The sequence below is a fragment of the Manis pentadactyla genome, chromosome 17 (genome assembly GCF_030020395.1).
Source record: "Manis pentadactyla isolate mManPen7 chromosome 17, mManPen7.hap1, whole genome shotgun sequence".
NCBI lineage: Eukaryota > Metazoa > Chordata > Mammalia > Pholidota > Manidae > Manis > Manis pentadactyla.
Genome location: NC_080035.1, coordinates 56271410 through 56290313, shown reverse-complemented (window position 1 = coordinate 56290313; position 18904 = coordinate 56271410). Strand labels below are relative to the sequence as shown.

The following is an 18904-nucleotide window of genomic DNA, read 5'->3' as shown; positions in this document are numbered from 1 at the left end:
TGTGCAACAGATCTCTGTAAGTTTTCACCTTGCAAATCTGAAATTCCATACCCATTAAACAACTACTTCCCATCCCTCTCTTCCGATCCCTGGCAGCCACATATTTCTGCTTTCTGTTTCTATGAGTTTGTATCCATTCCCATTTTTCAACTGAGGAAACTAAGGCACAAAAAGCTTAATAAATTATACATGTCTTCCCTGTAGCTGGTAATTACGGAATTGGGACAAAACCTGGCTCTATCTGATCCAAAGTCTGTGCTCCAGGCTTATATTCTAGGCTTACTGATACAAAAGTTTTCTCTTAATGGGTTCCCTGACCACCTAAAATCAGAACCATCTGAGAGGGAGAGCAGGGAGGTGACTTGTTAAAATGCAGATTTCTGGGCCCAGTCCTACATGGTTTGATGCAGGAGGCCTTGGGGTTGGCCAGGAACCCTGTGGTGATTTCAAAGCACAGTCAAGTTTGAGAACCTGTGGGTTTTAGCTTCCCTTCATAGAAGTGGTCAGGTCAGCTTTGATAGGGGTATGACTCAACACTTGCCCTCAAGAAACTTACAGTTTGCTGGAGGAAACGGGGAAGAAAAGCAACTGGGGCATAAAATGCAACAAGAATCAGAGAAAAGGCCAGTGTGATGAGCACACAATGATCTGAAGGTCTGAATGACTGCCTTTCTTTTCTAATCAGAATCATCTTTACCAGTTTGCACTGTTCACACAGATATGATATTGTGTACCTAGGACATGTCATGCATTCCCTGCTAGAGTTGCCATGGAGTACCATACACAATGGGGCTTTTATTCAACAATTACCTATTCAATTATTTGTTGTAATAAATCACTAGTCAACCACTTTAGCACATTTTACTATACACACATCTGTGGTTTCAAACTCTTGGAAGTAAAGGGCAGTATCACCTTAGCATGTGTATTATCTGCATAAGGAAAACAATTACTATTGGGCTGTAGTTTTTCTTACACATGATCATTGCCTCGTGGTAAGATAGGCACTGAAATTAAATGAACTTCATGAGACTGAAGACTTTTCTATGGAGGAGAATCTGAGTTATAATTTGATGGCAAAAGTACTGATGATGATGATGGTGGCAGATGACTAGTAGTCACATCTATGTGAAATATTAATAAATTTTGAATTCCTGGTACTTAATACTTGAGAATTTTTTTTCTCCATAATACTAAAAGAGTAACTTACTAAGTGGATCTAATTCTTGTCCTACTTAACTTAATTTCCAAATAACTTTTTTGGGCATTCAGGGAGTTCTCTCTGGCATTCTGATGATGGTGTGGCTCTGTCAGCTCTAATGATAATATTTGACTACAGTCCTCCTTTTTCAGGGTGACAGTCTTTTCTTCTATGATTATAAGTCTTATGCCCAGTGAATTCATAATTTTTCTCCTAACAGTTCCCAGTGAATTCTTCAGACCTTTATTCAGCATTGGCCATTATGGAATTGCTCTTCCAGGCTTGGCCGTGCCCTCTGCTTGCGAGATCTCTCAGGCCCAGCCGAGCCCTCCTGTGATACATCTCTTGCTTACTCACAATCAACTGCTCCTTGACAGCCCTCCAAATGGGGGCAGGTGATGCTCTTGCAGAGACACTCTGAGACATGGCCACCATGTCATTCTTTCTTTTCCACTGTCAACCTGTCACACATGGAGACTCCTTGGGCAGGCCCCAGTGTGGCCTTGGTCCCCTCCCAGTTCTGTGGTGACGTTCCTTGTAAGGATGTCAGTTTGGCGGCCAGGCCTCCACAGCTCACTGGGGAGCATGTCAGGCTCCTAGGCTGCCTAACAGAGGTCTCGCTGAGAGTGCTGGGCCACTTCCTGGGGAGTTGCCCCTTCCTAATTGGGATCATGCTGTTATCTTTCTAAAACATTGGATAGGATCATTCATTCACTTAAGCCCTGCTTTGGCTCCCTTTGGATTACAGAATCAAGTGCCATCTCCTTAGCTGGGACCCCAAGGCTCCCCATAGTGATACCAGGCCTTGCTTCTACTCTCAGCTGTTCCCCACACACTCTGTTCTCTGCTCTGAAGGACCTTTCCCTGGCTGGCCAGCAAACTCCGCCTTAGGCTTGAAGATGTCAGATGTCACATCTGTGAAGTGTTTCTAGCCTTCCCTAATAGGGGTGATCTCTCTCCTTCCTTTCCTTATACAGCTCCCCATTATAGCCCTTACTACACTCTATTGTAATTATTTATTTACAGTAATTTGGTGTCTTACTATGACGTGAGGCCCTTGATGGCAGGGGCCATGTCCCATGTATCTTTGAATCCCCACAACCCAGTACCCATGGTTTGGAGTGGAGCTTGCCTCTTTTGTGGGACCCAACCTGGTAACCAAGGGGAGAGTGATATGGGAAGATGGCCTTGCCCGTGGTCTCCACAGGCCTTTCCAGCTCCTATCTTGAATTTCAACTCTCCTTTATCTACAGTGTCTGTCTGCACCTCTTGATCTTTCCCTGCTCTGGTAATACTTACTGGTTGGTTGGCCAATACTTGCTGAGCCTCCAGTAGGACACAGTGACTAACTTCAGCATATGTGATGTTGGGTTCAGTCAGGTCAACTCATGCAAATGACTTAACAGTTAAAGTGTCAGCAAGTCTGTCACATTCACGGTGCTTAAGGACTGAGGAGCCACAGAAAGAAAGAGCCATCAAAACAGGGGTGGTTTGGCCAGGGAAGGACTTTGAGAAACAGAGACATCTCAAGTCAAGTTTACAAGGTCAGTGATGCCAGATGAATGTGAAGAGAGAGGCAGGGGGAACTGGGAGCAGCACCTAGAGATGCACTAGTAGGGTTGGCTTTCCCTGTTTTGCAAGAGCCCCCATGCTTCTGGTCACCAGTGACACAACAGATCAGGCAGAATGAAGGAATGAGGGACCACAGTATGAGATACTGTATCTATCTATGGATCTGCCTGTGGTTAAAGGGGCTTCTCTAGGGTGCAAGGAAAGGGAGCCTAATCTAGCCTAAATTAAAGCAATCTGGAAGACTGCTGGTTCTGCTGCCCTTTAGCTGCTTGACTTTCCTCATGATGAAGTACAAGTCTCTACTTGATGAAGCCAGAGTGGAACCCACTGGAATCCCTCTATTCTAGTTGCATGCCCTGGTGGACCCAATACTTATTCCTCCCTGGGCCCTGACGGGAGGAAGTTGAGCCTCCTGTTTCCTTCCTTTTATTCTGGGTACTTTTCCACTGTCCAGGGGTGGTCTGGGGATCCAACAATGGGAAAGTTAAGAGCTGGCCCAGCCTAGCCGTGCTTCTGAGTAGGACCATCGTGGATGGAGTAAGCCTCCATCTGGACTTGGCTCTCTGGGCGCCAGGAGAGAGGGCTGAAGGTGGGAGCAAGGATTTTCATTCTCCCTTGGGGAGGACATATGAAGATTCTTGCAGCAACTGTAGCCTATACTCTTGCTAACTATAGCCCTTGGTAAGCCTAGAATATTCATTTCTAAACTGAAAATTTGAAGGATGCAATCTTATCAGGAAAATCCATTACTTAAAAAAGAAGTTTCATCTGATAGTACTTTATACTTTTCACAATGTTTCAAGGACATTTTCTCATGTGCAGTGGGGAAGACATGGTTATTTCTATTTTATAGATGTAAAAACTGTAGTTCAGAATTCATATTTTAAAGGAACTATGAGGATTTAAGGCTTTTCACCCCAAATCTCAAACTCTTCCACTAATTGGTGTACCCCAAAGTATGACTAGTAATAGTAGTAGTACCTGAGATGATTATAGAAAAAAGTTTAAGTGTGAGTTTTAATATTTTTATATATTATATATTTACATTAAAAATATGTGTATGTATTTTTTATTTGTACTTATTTAAAATATATATTTAAACACTTTATTGCTCAGGATGAGGCTGAAAAAAATAATGATATGATATGGATAAATTTATCATTTAAAGTTCCATTAAGAGAGTAAAAGAATACTGAAGACTTGGAAAATACAGAACATGTTTTTCTTAACACTTTTGTAGTGATAATTTGACAGGTATTTAAATAGTATTTTGAATTATAATTCAATAGTTATTTACTCCTATGGCAGATAATTAACAGATATTAATATATCTCAACATGAAATTTCTAAAAGTTCAACTGAAGTCATTCAACATGGACAACAATTCACAATGGGCTAATCGGTCATTACTGATAGCACTGAAATTCAACAGATGACAGTCACGGCCTTTGATGGGGAAGCCCTTAAAATGATTCATAAGAATGTTAACAGTTGAAATATCTGAAAGGGGTTAGTTGCATACCTGACTGGGGAATGCAGTGCCAATTTGGGTCTGTTGAGCTGCTTGGGAAGATCCATTAGCTCTTGCCTTAAGGGGGGCATGGGGAGTTGGGGGCCCTGTATCCTAGGCAGCCTCTTGGATTTATTTTCCAAATTCCGAAAGGTGAAAAAGCTCCCTCCTTTTGTCTCCCATCTCTTCTTCTGTAGTGATCAGGCTTTAAAAATTCAGAGCACAGAACCATCGGTGGTGCACAGGACGGAGGGTGCAGGAGGCTCCCCAGTGCAACGCAGTTCTACCTGCCAGGTCAGTGCTGACCTGAGAGGACGCCCAGGGTCACCCGCCAAGCAGCACCTCTCTCTGTAACCTTCCACCAAACAGAAGCAGACAACTCTCTAGGAGACACATTCCAAGGTGGTATTCAGTAGCCTACAGCTGAAATAAAAAACACAAGAGACAGATGGGGAGTCAGGAGCTTCTCTGGGTTCTCCCATTTGAGGCACCTTGAGGAGGAGATTGGGAATACTGGCTGTTGGGTCAGCTACATCTGAATTTGAATCCAGGCTCTGCCTTTTCCTAGCTGTGTGTGACCCATGGCAAATGTTATAAGTCTCAGTTTCTTCATCTGTAAAATGGGGATGATAATACCTCTCTTGTAGAGCTGTTGTGGGGATTAAAATAATGTACACCATTGCCTGTCACATAACAGCTCTCAGTACATGGGAGCTGCAGCTGACACCACCTCTACCATTACTGTCACCACAGCCATGACCGTGTCCCCGATACTCCTGCCACTACCATCGGTAACACTGTCACCTCTACCTGGTTGCTAGTGCCACCACGATGATCATTGCTAACACTGCAGCTGTTTTTTTTTAATTTTTTTTTATTAAGGTATGATTGATATACACTCTTACGAAGGTTTCACATGAAAAAACAATGTGGTTACTACATTTACGCATATTATCAAGTCCCCACCCTGTACCCCAATGCAGTCACTGTCCATCAGTGCTGCAGCTGTTTTTACTGCTACTGCTATTGTTAGCCAGAGATGACTGAATTCCATTTATTATAGAAAGGCCCAGAGAGAAGCAGAGCATCGAATTATAACACAATTTTATGGTTTCAGAGTGGCTTCAAGGGTTGTGAGAGACATCAGCGTTCTTGAAGATGCAATGAGCAGAGGCTGACTCATGCCTGAAGCTTCCTGTCCCCTCTGAACTCATAAATCACAGGTTGAATAGTCTCTTTAAGAAACTAGACTCAGGGGTGTATATATTTGACACAATATCAGTATTTGAAAACAAATACACTTAAAAGAATTTAAAAACTTAGAAAATCAGCTGGAGGAAATGTTGAGCAAAGCAGGTGACCTAAAGTTGGGAGCATCGCTTATGCTGGACGAGGTGGGGAACATGACAGTTGTCAGCAGACGGCAAGCAGGAAGAGTGCTAACAAAGACCAATGGCCTGATGTGTTTGTAAGGAGGAGGAAATTCCTTGCAATGTGGAAACTGAGTAGTTGCAAAATGAATTGACATCATTGAAATTTTGCTTTTTAAAAATGAAGCATGAAAACATTTAGTTTTAGCTCTACATAGAAAATGGAAACCTTCATGTGTTGTACATTGGTAAGATTAATTTGGGACTTTACCAACAGTTTTAGGAAGCTGGAGGAGAAAAGCGGCACCACATTTGGAAGATAGATTTGGCAGGGAAGGTGAAGGTGGCTGAACAGTAGGGAGGAGAGTTGAGGTGAATGTTTGGGTCAATTATCTTAATATGTGACCAGTTCTGAGTTGTCTCCTCACCCAGATGGAGGGTCTCAGTGGACCAGAGCATTCTTACTCCACAAATGGGTAGGGGACACCAAAGCTACCTTCTGTTTTTAAAATTCTTTTCAGAGCCCATGAAATGTAGGTAGTAAAATTTATCTTAAAAAATATTCTGGGGGGACTTGGTGAAGGGGGGAGTCTGTCTAGTAAACATAATGTTCCTCATGTAATTGTAGATTAATGATACAAAAAAAAACTCTGGCAGAATTAGTATTAGCAGACATAATGTAGGGGGTTCATGGGGTGGCTGTACAAGACAGAGAAGACAAGTAGTGACTCTACAGCATCTCACTACACTGATGGACAGTGACTGTAATGGGGTATGTGGGGGGGGGATTGATGATGGGGGAGTCTAGTAAACAATGTTGCTCATGTAATTGTAGAATAATGATGCCAAAATAGAAATAATTAAAAATAAATAAATAAATAAAATATTCTGGCAGAATGATCAGCAGGAATGGACAAGTCTTCACTTTAAATATCTTTTGAAAAGGAAATTGGGAAACTCTGGCCAAGGATGCCAGTGGAAAGCTACCTACCAAGGTGAAACAAATGGATTTATAAGCATATTGTCACTAAAGGAGTTTCCAAATTTGTTAGCAAATTAGATTTTGTGCTTAATTTTCTCAGTTGTTTTTATAGCTTTATTGAGGTATGATTTGTATGCCACAAAATTCAACCATTGCTAAATATATAATTCATTGATTTTTAATAATTATATAGTTCTGCAACTATCATCTCCCTCTCAGATTTTTTAAACTAGAAATCTTGTTTGAAAATATTTTTATTTTTAACACTGAGACAAATGTGCAAATATTTAACTCAGACTATTTTATGCCAAATTTTAAATTCCTCATGGTATGGCCTAAGAGAAAAATCAGAGAGTGAAGGCCATTTTATAGCAGCTTGCAGCTAAGACCTACTAATGTTAAACTTCTTCCATTTTATACACTGTAGATTTCATCTTTCTTTGGAAGACACAATTATGTGAACTAATGTTAACTAGAAGGCATTTTAAACTTTAAGAGATTTAATAGAATACAACTGATGAACATTAACTTATGAAATAACTGATGAAAATTTTTCTTTCAATTTTTCTACAAGGGAACAAAAAATCAGTATCACCTTTTTAGCAGTGTCAGAAATTTGGCAACCAGTTAGCTAAATATAATTTACTAAATGTATATTGTGTACCTATTTCTGTTCAAGATGCCACAGGGAGGCATGTGATAGAAGTCTTTACTCTCTAGGATAGTAGTGAGAAATTCCCCTTTTTTTTCCACTGAGGTCCACTAAACCTAAAATGGAAAAGAACAGAGAATAATAGAAGCTCTTGGTTTATGTTTTATAACAAAATAAAATTTCCATTTGTCTTTTAATATAAAAAAGAATTACAATAATTTTAAGTACAGCAAAAATTAAGAATGTAAAAACATTTTTAAGAAGCACAACAACGAAAAAGAATGCTCTGAACTTTACTATAACCTGCTAAAGGAGAGAAGGCAAGGTGGGGGCGGGTGGCATGTGGAGCTGCTGTTGTGAGAAATCAAATGAGATATAAAGAAAAAGAGGGAACAAAAAAGAATTCATGGAAAGGAAAATGAGGAACCGGAAAGACATACATAGAAACACACATAGGATCCATATATACGAAAGGGAGGAAAAGAGAAAGATGTCCAAGGAGTAAAGCCATCCTTTCATGGCCCTTATTTGGATCTTGCTATTAAAGACACTGAAAGGCATGGTGTATTTGTGCAACCACAGGTGGAACTGAGAAAAGGACTTTGGAACCTGTCCTTTGAGTGAGATAAAACTGAGCTCAGGGCGAGATACGGCTTCTTTGTCAAAGGCTCCCAGTCTAGCTCTGAGAGTTTCCAATCTACTTTGGGGCACTGAACAAATGATAACTGATAAAGCAGAACAGGGTTTGTGGTGATCAGAGCGAAGAAGCCTTTCTCAGGGACGAGTGCAGACAGAATTGAGAAGGAGGATGCAATGTAGGGATGACAGCTGGGAAGACAAGGTACACGGAATTCTGTGGCCTTTCTTCCTCAACGGTTTCTGCTTAGGCAAAAAAAAAAAAAAAGTGTATGACTAAGAAAAAGATACTAATTTGAAATAACTAGTTTTGGTCATTAGCATGGGGTTTCATTATGACTCAATTGAAACCACATTTCTGCTAACTATGTTCATATTTTAATTTACAAAGTGAGCCCTAAATCCTGTCAGGGCTTATCACCACCTTGGCTGTGAGGGACCATGGGCAACTTCTGAGCTCTTGTTGAGTCTTAGTACATTAAGTTGTAAATGGAAGGGATTTAACTAGAGGATTTCTGAATTTCATCCAACTAAAAGAATTATATTTTTTAATTGAAATTGAGCAAAAAAAAAAAAAAGTCCAGAAAATATAAACCAGAATAGAAATATGTTGACTAAAATATCCTTGAGAATGTGTTTTAATTAAAGATGAAGCAAACATTAAAAATTAGCATATTTAACTCACATACAAAATCTCTTATCCTCTAATACTGAAACAGTCATTTGCCACTAAAACTATGTGAAACAGGATATGATCAGCACTAGATTTGTACTGCCTTGCTTTAAATGTTTAGAAATCTGCAATTTGTTGTTAATCAAATCAGCCTCAAGGTCATCACTGGCAGACTCTCAGCTTTTCTAAGAATTTGACTTTTAAAGTCAAAATTATGGCATGTAGTTCTAAAAGTATTAAATGAACAAGGAAATAAAGGGAGAATTTCAACAACAAAGATCTCAAAAGTAGAGTTATGTCTCTTCATCTTTCATTTTCACTAGCAATTACTTGGTTCTGATTTTAGAATTCCTGCATATAAACAGAGGAGGACAAGGCTGTGGGTGGCGGGACGTGTGGGCGTGGGAGGGTTTACTGTTGTCTATTAGTGGAATCAACCTTTCAGCTGACAAAGACAACAAATCTTTAGACGGTTTATTTGATCTGCGTGAAAGAGTGGCAGTGGGATTTCTGGCACTTAAATAAGCAGAAACAATATTTTTGGCTAGAGAGACTTCTGAGTTCTCTCAGGGAGCCTTCTAGAAGGCCATCTGGACCGAACAGTATTTCTTTTGTAAAGCCCTACATTTGGAAACACAAATGAAAGGTGTGTGAGCTGCAATCAGATACCTATTAAAATAATTTGCTTTCAGTATTGGGGTTAGGGTATTAATCTTTGTAATTTTCTAGATGAAAAGACTTACTTACAAGAGGAAAAAAAACCTCTTACTTTCTTTAAGATATATGTTCCCAATTTATTCCAGTAGAGGAGTTGCTTATGAGTGTTAACTTTTTAACTTGCATAATTATTTTCTCATGAGTGAAATTAAAATATTTCAGTTATGTATGATGTTTTACAGTTGTTATGTCTGGTAGTAACCTTGTTTTTGACCTTTATAATTGTTAATTGACAGATTTTAAAAATGAACACTTCCCCTTCCCTTGGTTTTTAGCCATCTTGTGAAGGTATAATGAATGAAAAATAATGAGAAAGTTAAATGAAATCCTTCCAAAACCAAATAAAGCATTTATAGCAATGATATGAATAAAACAGGGTACTTGGAAAACTGAAAATGAAGCAAAGCCATATTTGTAGCCAGGTACTGCAGAAATATGAATATTCTAGCAAAGTACCTTTAAAAATCTATCACATGTATACATTTTGCTATTCTTTCGTATCTTACTGTTAGACTCTCCATTTGAAAGAAATGGCAAATTCTTATATTACAATTTCCTGAGATTATCAATGATTAAAAAAGAAAGCAAATATCTCCTTTAGCTGTCATTTTTGCCCAAGTAGTGATAAATACAGAAAGAAAAAAATTAGCACTGAGTTTATAATATAAACATGAAAAAATACACAGTACTGTATTTCTGTGAATGTATATATAGTACAAATATGTATATTTGTTTATATATAAACTAGTTTCCACTGATATCAATTAATATTATTTGCTTGAGATGTTTTCATTTTAATATCCAATTTTCATACTATATACAGTTCTTAGTTTATAAAAAGAAAACTTAAAATTATGTTCTTTAATAAGCAATACTAAATTCAGTTCTGAATGGAGAATTTTCAAACACTGGAATCACCATTGTTATGATAAAATAACACCAAAAAATGAAATTAAATTTTTAAAAAATCCTTTATAAATTTAAAATGAATCACATGGAAGTGATTTATCCTGGCTAAAGTATTTTACCAAATAATCTGAAGCTGAAATAATGACATGCAGGTTGTATCTCAAAATGTATTTTTCTGGAAGGATGAAAGAATCAAGTTTGATTAATACTGTGGATATATACCTCACAAAAAATTAGAAATATTTTGGCTTATGGGAATTAAAATAGCATAGACAATGTGGAATGTTTAAACTTTCTCCAACAGATTTTAATAAGAGAAGATGACCTTGAGTCCCTAATGTCAATCTATAGCCTAATTCTTTTTAATGGGGACTGTTTTGCCAGGTAAAATTCTTCAGCCTGTTCGTATCTTTAGTTTTCTGAAACAAAGCAGTCACAAGTACCATTATCTGCCAAACACTGCCAGACTATATGAGGAGATAATTATTTTTTAATGTAAGGTATTTTTTAACCCAATATTAAACTGAAGGCATCAAACTATATATTTCCTTAGACCTTCTAATTAAAGTACAACAAAAAAACATTCTTCTCATACCAAAGACTGAACCCCAATAATCTATCAACTCATTGTCTACATATTCCCATGAATGTTGTTATTTGGAGGAGACAGGAGGAAAAGGTACAAATTTATTTTTGTATAGTAATTAAAATATATAACAAGTAGTTATTAATACTGTAGAAAACATAGTTGATCCGGCATTAATTGTGGACTTCAGCTATACCTTTGGTCTTAGGCATAATATAATTTAAGGTGGGAGCAGTGACAGATGGTAACTACCCTTATCATGGTGAGCATTTCATAATGTATAAAATTGTCAAATCACTATATTGTGTACCTGAAACCAATATATATTGTATGTCTACTATTCTTCAGTAAAAAAATTAATTTTCAGAAGGAGAACCTACAAAAAAATAATAAAGACTGTCTTAAAAAAAATGGGAGCAGGAAATAGGGAAAGGCAAAGATATATAATTTTGCCTTCTTGGGTCATTTCTTCTTAAAAACATTATGTGAATGGACTTTTCATCAGAGAATGAAAAAAAAAGATCTTTTAGAAATTTGTAAATGTCTCACTAGGACACAAACTATCAGTTTCCCATCGTTGACAGTCACGTGTGCTTTGGACAAAGTATCTGAGGGTGTATGTTTTCATCAGTGATTCACATTTGAAATAAAACAGATTAGATGTTTGTTGGAAGCAATACTTTATACAACTGAGCAACCTATTTACACTAAACCTTTACAAACAGAACCCACATTACTTAAGCCCCAAGACCCCTCAAGACCTAGAGTCACCTACCTGGAGAACCAATTTTTGTGAGTAGCCAATTTATAGGCAAAGTGAAAGAAACATGAGAACTGGATAAAATAACCCTATGTCCCCACTGGAAGCCCCATTACTTGAATCATTTAAAGCTTGCCGGACAAAGCACCGGGAGAATTTGCTGTAGGAAACAAACCTACACGAATGGGGCCAGGAAGAAATGACCTAATGATGAGTCTCCCCTTCTGCTCTAATTTCTATGGTTCTGTGTTAAGAAAAGCTGTCCCGTCACACTGTTGTAAAAGCTTATGCCTCAACAAGAGGGCATTCTGATTTTAAAAAATCAAAACAAAACAAAACAAAAAAAAGTTCAAATTTAGCATTAGTTTTCATCATCAAAAGGCAAGGACACTTTAGGACAGTTCTCCCTGGGAACAACACTTTCAAGATACAATGGGAAAGTATTAATTTTTCTTTCATTCAAGAACTTAAATGCCAGTAAAAGAGTTTGTTTCTAGTTGAATTTTGTTTGCTGGCTATTGGAATTTAGAGTAACCGCTCCTATATTCCTAGCTGTTTACAAGGCCAAGTGGCAGCTTTTGATGTTATCCAATGTGAAACCCCACGTAGACAGTTAATGCAGGCAGGGTTGGCCCCAGTTGGAACTCTGACTGGTCTGCCATTTTGATGGTCCACACCTTGCCTCAGTTTATTATTTCAGTAGGAAGTATTCATCACACATGCATATTCTCAGCTAGCATAAGGTACACACACAGAGAGGTGCAGAACATTTAGTGAATATGTGCACAGGAAAGCCTGGGAGAGAGGGGAATGAATGAAGTTACCTGTATGTATGAATGACAAAGTATATGACTCCACTCTCTAGGTAAATATCTATATTTATTCACGGAAGATCTGGATTTGGGGCTCAAGATACAGAACACAGTGTTAACTTAAAAATATTTGTCTATGAACTGCAGAGTTTTTCCAATAGTCGCTCCTGATTTGAAATGAAAGGATGCTATTTATTCTGAAACTGATATAAGTCCAAATGAGATGTTGCAAATATCACGTATTCTGCCTTTTGTAAAGATGAGCCTGTGAGTGTGTGAGGGTGAGCATGCGCGCACGGTTGGACTTGAAGGCAGGTACTCATACTGAGAGGAAGGGAGTGACCTAATTAATACTATTAACCCACTTACCCAAGTCCTGGGATTTTCCGGTGTTTTTATTGCCAGTGAAAAGTACAAGTGACACTTCTCACACTGATGTTAACAGTTCACCACTGAAAAAGATATTGTCTTTTTTTTGGTGTAAGGGTGACTTTAATATTAAGAACTTAAAAATGTTTCAGCATTCTTTCTCCCAGAAGTGCTTTTGCACTGTTCAAAACTTCACTCCTTATTGTTCAATAACAAGGTTGAGTTTTGATACTACCTCTTGGACAGATTTATAAATGCAACTTTCCCCCCATCCTCTTAAAAAGAGGCAAACGGTATTATTGCAAATAACCTTTAAGATAATTAACTGACAATGCTGCAACTAGCATAAAATCTTCCTTCAGGCGACACCTAATTTAAGTGTTACTGGCACAAAGTGGAGACAGATTGCGCATCACCACTGCAATATTTACATAGCAGAAACCCACAGAGCAGGAAACGCGAGGCTCAATGATGCACTAAATTAGGAACAACCGTACTCCAGTGTTAATTTGCTTTCCATTCTATCCAAATCTCAGGTCCAGAAATTGGTACAAACACATACACAACTTCCCACTCTTAAATGACTAAACCAGAGGAGATATTTGTATACCCCCCCAAATTAAAATAACTTGAAATTTATTATTTTCTCCACCAAAACCATTTGATCAAACTGTGTTTATTTCATTACAACTTGCTCTCACTTCGATCTAAAATTATTTTCATATGAATGCTTCATCAGAGTCTATAGAGAAAAACTAAATAGACTTCTGCTTTCTTAAAGGCTGCCAATATAGTTTATGAAAAGAATAAAATGAGAGAATTGAAAGCCAGTGAGTGAAATATTCAGGAACATGGAAGGGCAAATTTACCTTAAGTGAATTTCTCACTGATAAATGTTGTCCTCCTGACCCACACAACCTCCCTGCAAAAATACAATGAATTTTCTAAAGCCACTCACACAATATTTTCTCCCATTCTTCCCTGCAGTATTTTAAATGCCAGTTTAAACCAAGGCATTAACAAAACATTTACCTTTCCTAGTTGTTGGTGCTCTTTAAAGGCAGCGATCAGTTCTTCAGCCCACTTAATTTTTTCAGAGGAAGGAGAAAACTGCTCCTGGACCACAGCAATTTGGCTGGGGTGTATCACCTGCTTACCTACAAGAAGATTAATAATACCGGAAACATGAAACAACAAACGTATATTCAAATAAAATGTCTCAACCATGCAAGGCTCCTGAATGCCTTGCCAGACTGTACGTAAAGTAATTATTTTAGAACTTTTTAAAAAGAAAACCACCACAATTGGGGAGGCTTTTCCAAACAGCACATAAGGACAAATATAACAATGAGAGTAATTATGTTTTTGATCCTACAGAAATGCCACCTTAGTGCAGCTTATCTCTTATTTTTAGTTACAGGTGGACTGACTAGGCAGCTTGCTGAGTAACTGCCTTGGCTGGAACTTTAAAGGATAATGTCTGGAAATTAGAGTAATTATTTTGAAGTAAAGTAGAAAAAAAAGCATATGTTAATTCTTTCAAATTTTTTAAGTTGTCTTTTATTTTGCACCCACTTTCCCACTAGCCATGATTTCTTTTAGAAACTGGTCTGTTAGTTTTCATAAAGCTTACAGAAGCAGATGTTACAACCATATGAATATCAAATAGCACTTACAGTAATATTTAATTTTCTCACTTTTGGATGAATATAGTGTGTCATTTCTAACCACTAACAGAAAATTGAATTTCAATGAAAAACATTTAATCAGTACAGTTAAATAGAAGGCAGATTTGAATACTGTAGTCTCTAAATTACTCCATTTAAAAATAAAAATTAACAGAAAGTTTCTCTAACCAAAAATGTAACCAGATTTTCCCTTTTTCTTATAGAATTAAGATTGGATATTTCCCTCTTATATAAATTCTTAGACACTCCAGAAATTTTTTCTCTGTAGTAATAGCTTTAAAAAATCTTTATGTTTCTTTTTGAAGTTTAAGGATCTTAAATAAAAACATTATTCAAAGATAAGAGTCACAGGATTCTATGAAATCATGCAGTCATTAAAAAAACAATTTAACAATCAGGGAAGAATGGAATCTAATCAGGCCATTAATAAAATGTAACATAATTTAATGTTATAATAACGATGAGATTTTATTACATGATAAAATTATGGACATTTGGTTCTTTAAAAATGAATGTACATTTAATGATAATTTACTCTGCTAAATATATTTGTTGGTATATCGATTTGCTTTGCTTTTGAAATAGTTGCTTTAACATTTAATTAGTAAAAACTGTATCCTTGATATTTTAAAAGAAGTCAATTCCTGTTGTTATTATCCTAATAGAAAAAAAGTGTAAAAAAATTTTTTTTAGTATTTCATGAAAGAGCTTATGTGAATAAACATAGCAATGTCTTTTCTTACAGTGGCATAATTAAAACATCCTCACACTGCTATTTCATTCTTATCTGTTATCACACTAATAAAACATTAAAACCCTATATAAATAAAGATGCTTTAAATCATCTGAGAAATAATTTCTGGGAGCAAATAATATCAGTAATGACAAGTGGAAGCTTTTTCATTCTAGTAGGTATTGAAATTATGTGAGTAATCTAATAGTTGTTACAGTATTATTAATAAAGGATGTCAGTTCTGGTAGTCATTTTGTACTAATTGTTAGTCCTGAATTTTATAATTTATATACATAATTTACACTAATGTGTAAAAAAGCCAGATTTCATCAGAACTTATTGGTACAGGCACTGTAATTTGAGAAGCAAAACATAAACTATTTAAAATACAGTGAAACTACTGATGGTTTGAAATACCCATATTTTGGGAATGAGGCTTATTTTAAGGTATGTGTTAGGTTTTAGAAATTTATAAACATCCTTATGTGGAGTTATCTTCTGTTGAATCATATCTATTCTAACAATTGAACATCAGACTTTAATGCCATGTGGGAGTGAAGCAAATATTTTATACAGAAGAGTTGTTATTGACAAGTTACTGAGAGGGTGCAAAATTGGAAGACATTAAAATTTATGACCATGAAATCCTTTTTTACAGTACCACTTGATATATCGTGCTTTAAATCAATACCTGTCAAGTCTTTTAGGTAACTGTATGATGGTGTCATTTTTGTCTTCTACAAAAGACTGCAAGAAAGAAGAAAACCTATAGTGCTTCATATTTATAATCTTACTGCTCGGCATGTAGTACTAGGAGTAACTGTGATGACTAAGTCAGCTGTTAAAGCTTTATTCCGAGATTTACTTTTGGTTTCTTTAAAAATAATTCTTAAAGTCAGACATTTATACAGCCAAAACATTTATTTAAAATCAATCTATATGGATTGTGGCCCCGTGAAATAATGACTGCAGAAAAGAAACTATAACCCACTGTTTGATGCGTGGCTAACTTTAAAAAAACTACTAGTCATTTAAAATACATGATTTTTTAAAGTACAGAGAATCCTTATAGGAAGACTAAGTGCTCCTTACCAGTGTTATGAATAATACAATACTTTCATTAGATTTTAAGTCTTTTCAACCACCTGCTTCAGATAGGGCGTATACTTCCCCTTCTTTCCTTCTTTCCTTCCCCTCCTTCCTATCTTCCCTTTTTTGTGCAAAGCCGAAGCTATGGCAATTAACTGACAAGCAATTAGGACAAACAGATCACCAGTGGTCTAAAATACTCAAAGCATTTATTATTTAAAAATACTGAAAATAATCTCATCTTATTATCAAACTAATTACCTTTCATTGGTATGTAGAAATATAATTGGGACAACAAAAACCTTCTTTCTAAAAATTTCAAATTGGCTATGAAGTTAGCACCCTACTTTACTGACTTGTTCACTTGAATATATGATGGGCACTGTACCCTCTGTGTTCACCATTCTCCCCCTGCTTCCATTTTTTTTTTTTTGGTGTGTGTGTGTGTGTGATTTAATACTCCCTGTTGTTGAGAAACAATAGTGCCAAGCCCATAAGCTCCTCATGCTGAGTTGGGCATAGTCTAGAAATTTAAATCTGATTTGAAATAACTTGTCTTTGGCAATTGAATTAGGGAACCAATTTAATTCAGTCCTTTATCTTAGAGAAACTCTCAAACTCCCTTCTAAGTTCTGGAGCAAACATTTACCCCCGAGGAAGCTGAGGACACCCAGGTTATATGAATGATGGTGATAGGGGCCAGCATCAATTCATTGTTTTCTATATTTTTATTGAATTAGTGCCCATTTCAGAGCAACATCTGGCTGCTTGGCAGTCAATGCCATACATGTTAGACCCAACAACATCAGAGTCTATTAGACAGATTTCATGGAGTGTTTCCTCAACTTTTCCATTTGGGCCATGTCCTACTGGTCATTGGAAAGAGGCAGGTGTAATAGACCACAGGGACAAGGACAACCCCAGGGCTAGAGTGGAGGGACTCTTTCTGTCTTAGTCACTATTAAACATAGGAAGTATTCATTTATTAATAGTTCAGATTACTGAAAAATGTTTCTCCGTAAAAGATCACAATTATTTACTTATTAAACAAATTTGGATGACATTTTGTTTTAACTACACAAAAACAAATGTCAGCACTTTATTTAATTCTAATATAATACTAAAATTGCTTCTTAAATCATTCAATTTTATTTTGGGTTAAATCATCCATTAAGATATCTTTTACACTGAAGGCCACTTAATGAAATGTTTCTTTTAGGAATCCCTAACTGGACACACATTTCAGAAATATTTGCGAAAGGGATAGCATGGATTCTTATCTATTTCTTTATTATTTGGATACATTTCTGATCATGATATTCTTAAAACTTGCGGCAGAAAAACAAACAAGAATAAAAGAGCTTATGGTGTTTTCTATCCATAGCTGCATGTGTGTATGCAACTGCAAATGTGTTTGTGCACAGAATCCTATTGTGGTTTTTCAAAAAATAGACTTCTGTCGCAAAAACACAATTTTCGGTTGCTCCCCAGGCTGCTGGGGATTCTGAGTGATTGGGAGTACCAATCAACAGATATCTGCCTGCGCTACAGGACTGGACTGCAAGGGGCCCGCTGATCTTAGTGCCAGCCAATGCCCGTAGGTGTCGCCAGGTGCATAGATACTTACTGGGAAGTAGGAGAGAAAGGAGGGGCTTCAAGTGGCAAAAGAATAAAAAAACTAGGTAGGAGTTAAAAAAAAAAATCAAAGAAGATATCACCAAAATTTTTTTCAGAAATGAACTAGTGTTTTGAATTATTTGGGGAAATTTTTCTTTTATCCATCAACTCAAATTCTTATGGCAATTTACTTGAAAAAAACTTCTAAAAATAGCCTCCTCTCCCCCGTGGGTCAGCAAAAATTGCAGGAAAATACTTAAGAGGACAGAAAATAAATGTAGCTAATATAAAGAGAAAATAAATGAGTGGTTTTATTTTCAATAAAATGACTTGCAGAGCCAAAGGAAAACATGACAATTTGTTCAGCAGGTTCTTGCCCTGTATGGGCATACTTATTCAGTGGAATAAGTATGAGATAGCTGGCTACAACAGAAACCCTAATTTCAGATTACAAATCTACTTTTCTGGAATGATGGCTAATCTAGAGACTGCATTCTGAGACATCATCAAGAATCATACCGGTAAATCCCATTGCAGCTCCTTCTCTTGACTGCCTGAGAAGCCCCTCTCCATCTCGGAAGTCGACGTATACCAGATCTATGGCCTGTAGACCGAAGGCCTTAGCTATGACAATGATCTTTTGTCGGGCGTAGAGAATATCGTGGGTGTCCTTATTACTTGTTGCACCTGAAAATGGGATGTTGACAGAAAAAGATGACGTTAGCTGTGGAAACCAAACCTAGACAGCTATTACAAATACTCAGTTTGTAAAGACTTCTACGCTCCCTGGGAACTGCTCCCCAGCAAAATGATGATTCAAATATAAATGAAGAGAGGGATATATATGGAGATAGATCTCACGTCTATTTATCTTGCAACAGCTTTCAGTATAATCACTTGTGCATGCATTAAGAAAAGGCCCCTCCCCATCTCAGGAGATACAATCACAAATGACTGTTAGTATGTTTTTTCCTTCTTGCTGTCATTTGGAAAGTGTCAGTCCCAAGATAGCACACAAAAGGCAGCTA

General features: G+C 36.9%; 1 protein-coding gene across 10 annotated transcripts in view; it reads right to left on the bottom strand.

Moving 5' to 3' along the window:
• The window catches only part of CLYBL (citramalyl-CoA lyase), a 241493-nt gene that overhangs the window by 22981 nt on the left and 199608 nt on the right, over window positions 1-18904 (bottom strand). For 5 of the 10 annotated variants that reach the window (XR_008994550.1, XM_057494539.1, XM_057494541.1 and 2 more), the window contains exons 6-7: window positions 18396-18563; window positions 13782-13906 (exon numbers count right to left, since the gene is read on the bottom strand). Coding sequence is in view for 9 of the 10 variants with exons in the window: in XM_057494539.1 (XP_057350522.1) it covers window positions 13782-13906; window positions 18396-18563 (293 nt within the window). In the remaining variant the exon portion in view is untranslated. Of the gene's footprint in view, window positions 1-6455; window positions 7404-7447; window positions 8167-12214; window positions 12364-13781; window positions 13907-18395; window positions 18564-18904 lie in introns of those variants that run through there. The other 5 variants (XM_057494543.1, XM_057494545.1, XM_057494544.1 and 2 more) reach the window with 4 other exon arrangements.